General features: G+C 44.8%; 1 protein-coding gene across 1 annotated transcript in view; it reads right to left on the reverse strand.

The window, feature by feature from the left end:
- Nucleotides 1–115: 115 nt before the first annotated feature.
- Nucleotides 116–3,662, reverse strand: part of LOC121349665 (voltage-dependent calcium channel gamma-7 subunit-like) — a gene marked incomplete at both ends in the record, with an annotated part of 5,203 nt that continues 1,656 nt past the window's right edge. Inside the window, 2 exons of the mRNA XM_041460330.1 lie at nt 116–163; nt 2,110–2,279. Of these exons, the coding sequence (XP_041316264.1) occupies nt 116–163; nt 2,110–2,279 (218 nt within the window). The remainder of the gene's footprint in view (nt 164–2,109; nt 2,280–3,662) is intronic.

A 3,662-nucleotide genomic window follows, 5' to 3' on the forward strand; every position in this document is an offset into this window, starting at 1 on the left:
TGACACCTGACACCTGAGTGACAGCTGTACACCAACATCACACCTGTGACACCTGAGTGACACCTGAGTGACTCTTGAGTGACACCTGAGCACCTCAGTAACACCTGTGTCACACCTGAGAGACACCTGAGTGACAGCTGTACACTGACATCACACCTGCACCCTAAGCGGAGAGAGAGAGGGGTTACCTGACAGGTGTCACACCTGAGAGACACCTGAGTGACACCTGAATGACGCCTGAGTGACAGCTGAGTGACAGCTGTCACACCTGAGTGACACCTGTCACCTGTCACAGCTGAGTGACACCTGAGTGTCACCTGTCACACCTGTCACGTGTCACACCTGTCACACCTGTCACACCTGTCACCTGTCACACATGTCACCTGTCACACCTGTTACCTGTCACACCTGTCAGGTGTCACACCTGGTGCAGCTCCAGCCGCTCGGCGCTGGCAGTGCTGCACCCAGCCCTGCCCCCCAAAATCTCATTTTTTCACCCCAAAATCTCATTTTTTCACCCCAAAATCTCATTTTTTCACCCCAAAATCTCATTTTTTCACCCCCAAATCCCCTTTTCTATTAAAAATTCCGATTTTTTGGGAAAACCCGATTTCCCCCACTTTTTTTTGGGTATAAAACCCCCATTTTCTCACATTAAAAATCCCCTTTTTTTCCCATAAAAATCGCATTTTTTTCACATAAAACCTCCATTTTTTCACCCCAAAATCCCTTTTTTTTTCCCTAAAAACCCCTTTTTTTGAAAACCTGGAATATTTTGGGAAAACCTGATTTTTCCCACTTTTTTTGGGGTGTAAAAAACCCCTTTTTTTCCACGTAAAACCGCATTTTTTCATGAAAAAATCCCATTTTTTGACATAAAATTCCCTGGTTTTTACCCAAAAATTCCATTTTTTCACCAAAAAAATTCCCTTTTTTTCCCCTAAAATTCCTGTTTTGAGAAGACCTGATTCCCCCCTTCTTTTCAGTTGCAAAAACCCAATTTTTTCACATAAAAATGACCATTTTTGGGTAAAAAATCCCATTTTTTACCGTAAAAACTCCATTTTTTCACCTAGAAACTCCATTTTTTTCCCCAAAACGATGGAATTTTGGGATTTTTTGGATTTTTTCCCAGATTTCCTTGGTAAAAGGTGATTTTTTGCACTTTTTTGGGGCATAAAATTCCCATTTTTTTATCGTAAAAATGCCATTTTTTACCGTAAAAACGCCATTTTTTCACCTAGAAACGCCATTTTTTCACCTAGAAACTCCATTTTTTCACCCAGAAACTCCATTTTTTCACCCAAAACGACGGAATTTTGGGAATTTTTGGGACTGACCTCCTTGAGCAGGAAGGAGGAGGCGGCGAAGGCGAAGCTCCAGCCGTAGCGGTACTGGAAGTGCTCCCAGCCAGGCCTGAAACCCCCTTTTTACACCCCAAAATTCACATTTTTTCACCAAAAAATTTCCAATTTTTTTGTAAAACCTCTTTTTTTGGAAAACCCCGATTTCCTTGGTAAAAGGTGATTTTTTGCACTTTTTTGGGGCGTAAAATTCACCTTTTTCATCGTAAAATTCCCATTTTTTACCGTAAAAACGCCATTTTTTCACCTAGAAACGCCATTTTTTCACCTAGAAACTCCATTTTTTCACCCAGAAACGCCATTTTTTCACCCAAAACGAGGGAATTTTGGGCATTTTTGGGACTGACCTCCTTGAGCAGGAAGGAGGAGGCGGCGAAGGCGAAGCTCCAGCCGTAGCGGTGCTGGAAGTGCTGCTCCCAGCCAGGCCTGAAACCCCCTTTTTACACCCCAAAATTCACTTTTTTTCACCAAAAAAAATTCCAATTTTTTTCCCTAAAACCCCTTTTTTTGGAAAACCCCGATTTCCTTGGGAAAAGGTGATTTTTTGCATTTTTTTGGGGTGTAAAATTCACCTTTTTCATCGTAAAAACCCCATTTTTTACCGTAAAAACGCCATTTTTTCACCTAGAAACGCCATTTTTTCACCTAGAAACGCCATTTTTTCACCTAGAAACTCCATTTTTTCACCCAGAAACGCCATTTTTTCACCCAAAACGAGGGAATTTTGGGCATTTTTGGGACTGACCTCCTTGAGCAGGAAGGAGGAGGCGGCGAAGGCGAAGCTCCAGCCGTAGCGGTACTGGAAGTACTGCTCGGAGCCGCCCGGGCGGTTCATCACCTCGTCGTTGATGCTGGAGATGTAGAGAACCAGCCCCACCACCAGAGACAGCCCTGCGAGCGCGAAATTCCCGGAAATTTGGGGAATTTTGGGAGAATTCGGGGAGATTTGGGGAGAATTCGGGGAAATTTGGGGAAATTATGGGAAAAAATGGGGGAAATTTGGGGGGTAAATGGGAAAAAATGGGGGGAAAATGGGAAAAATGGGGGTGAATGAGAGTTTGAGGATGGGTTTGGGGGAAATTCCAGAAAATTAACGGAAATTTGGGGAGAATTCATGGAAATTTGGGGAAATTTGGGGGATAAATGGGGAAAAATGGGGGGAAAATGGGAAAAAATGGGGGAAAATGAGTTTGAGGAGGGGTTTGGGGGGAATTCCAGAAAATTCCTGGAAATTTGGGGAAATTCTGGGAAAATTGGGGGGATTTTGGGAGGGAAATGACAGATTGGACAAATTTTGGGGGGATTTGAACCAATTTTGGGGGGATTTGAGCCAATTTTGGGGGGATTTGGGCCAATTTTGGGGCTCCCACCCTGAAGAAGACAAGGAAGATGAAGGGGTGGAACGGGGGGTCTGGGGCTGATTTTGGTGCAGATTTTTGGGGGAAAACCCAATTTTTTGGGGGTTTTCTGCTTTTGGGGTGGTCTCTGGGTCCATTTTGGGGAGATTTGAGTCAATTTTGGGTGGATTTGGGTCAAATTTTGGGGGGATTTGAGCCAATTTTGAGGCCCCACCCTGAAGAAGACAATGAAGACCAAGGGGTGGAAGGGGGGGTCCGGGGCTGATTTTGTTGCAGATTTTTGGGGCAAAATCCAATATTTTGGGGTCTGGGGCTGATTTTGGTGCAGATTTTTGGGGGAAAACCCAATTTTTTGGGGGTTTTCTGCTTTTGGGGTGGTCTCTGGGTCCATTTTGGGGAGATTTGAGTCAATTTTGGGTGGATTTGGGTCAAATTTTGGGGGGATTTGAGCCAATTTTGAGGCCCCACCCTAAAGAGGACATTGAGGACCAAGGGGTGGAAGGGGGGGTCCAGGGCTGATTTTGGTGCAGATTTTTGGGGTAAAATCCGATTTTTGGTTGGTTTTCTGCTTTTGGGGGATCTTTGGATCCATTTTGGGGAGATTTTAGTCAATTTTGGGGGGATTTGAGTCAATTTTGGGTGGATTTGGGTCAATTTTGAGGCCCCCCCCTAAAGAGGACAATGGAGACCAAGGGGTGGAACGGGGGTTCCGGGGCTGATTTTGGTGCAGATTTTTGGGGGAAAATCCGATTTTTGGTTGGTTTTCTGCTTTTGGGGGATCTTTGGATCCATTTTGGGGAGATTTTAGTCAATTTTGGGGGGATTTGAGTCAATTTTGGGTGGATTTGGGTCAATTTTGAGCCCCCCCCCTAAAGAGGACAATGGAGACCAAGGGGTGGAACGGGGGGTCCAGGGCTGATTTTGGTGCAGATTTTTGGGG

This window comes from Pyrgilauda ruficollis, unplaced genomic scaffold (assembly GCF_017590135.1).
Source record: "Pyrgilauda ruficollis isolate IOZ18807 unplaced genomic scaffold, ASM1759013v1 scaffold1419, whole genome shotgun sequence".
NCBI lineage: Eukaryota > Metazoa > Chordata > Aves > Passeriformes > Passeridae > Pyrgilauda > Pyrgilauda ruficollis.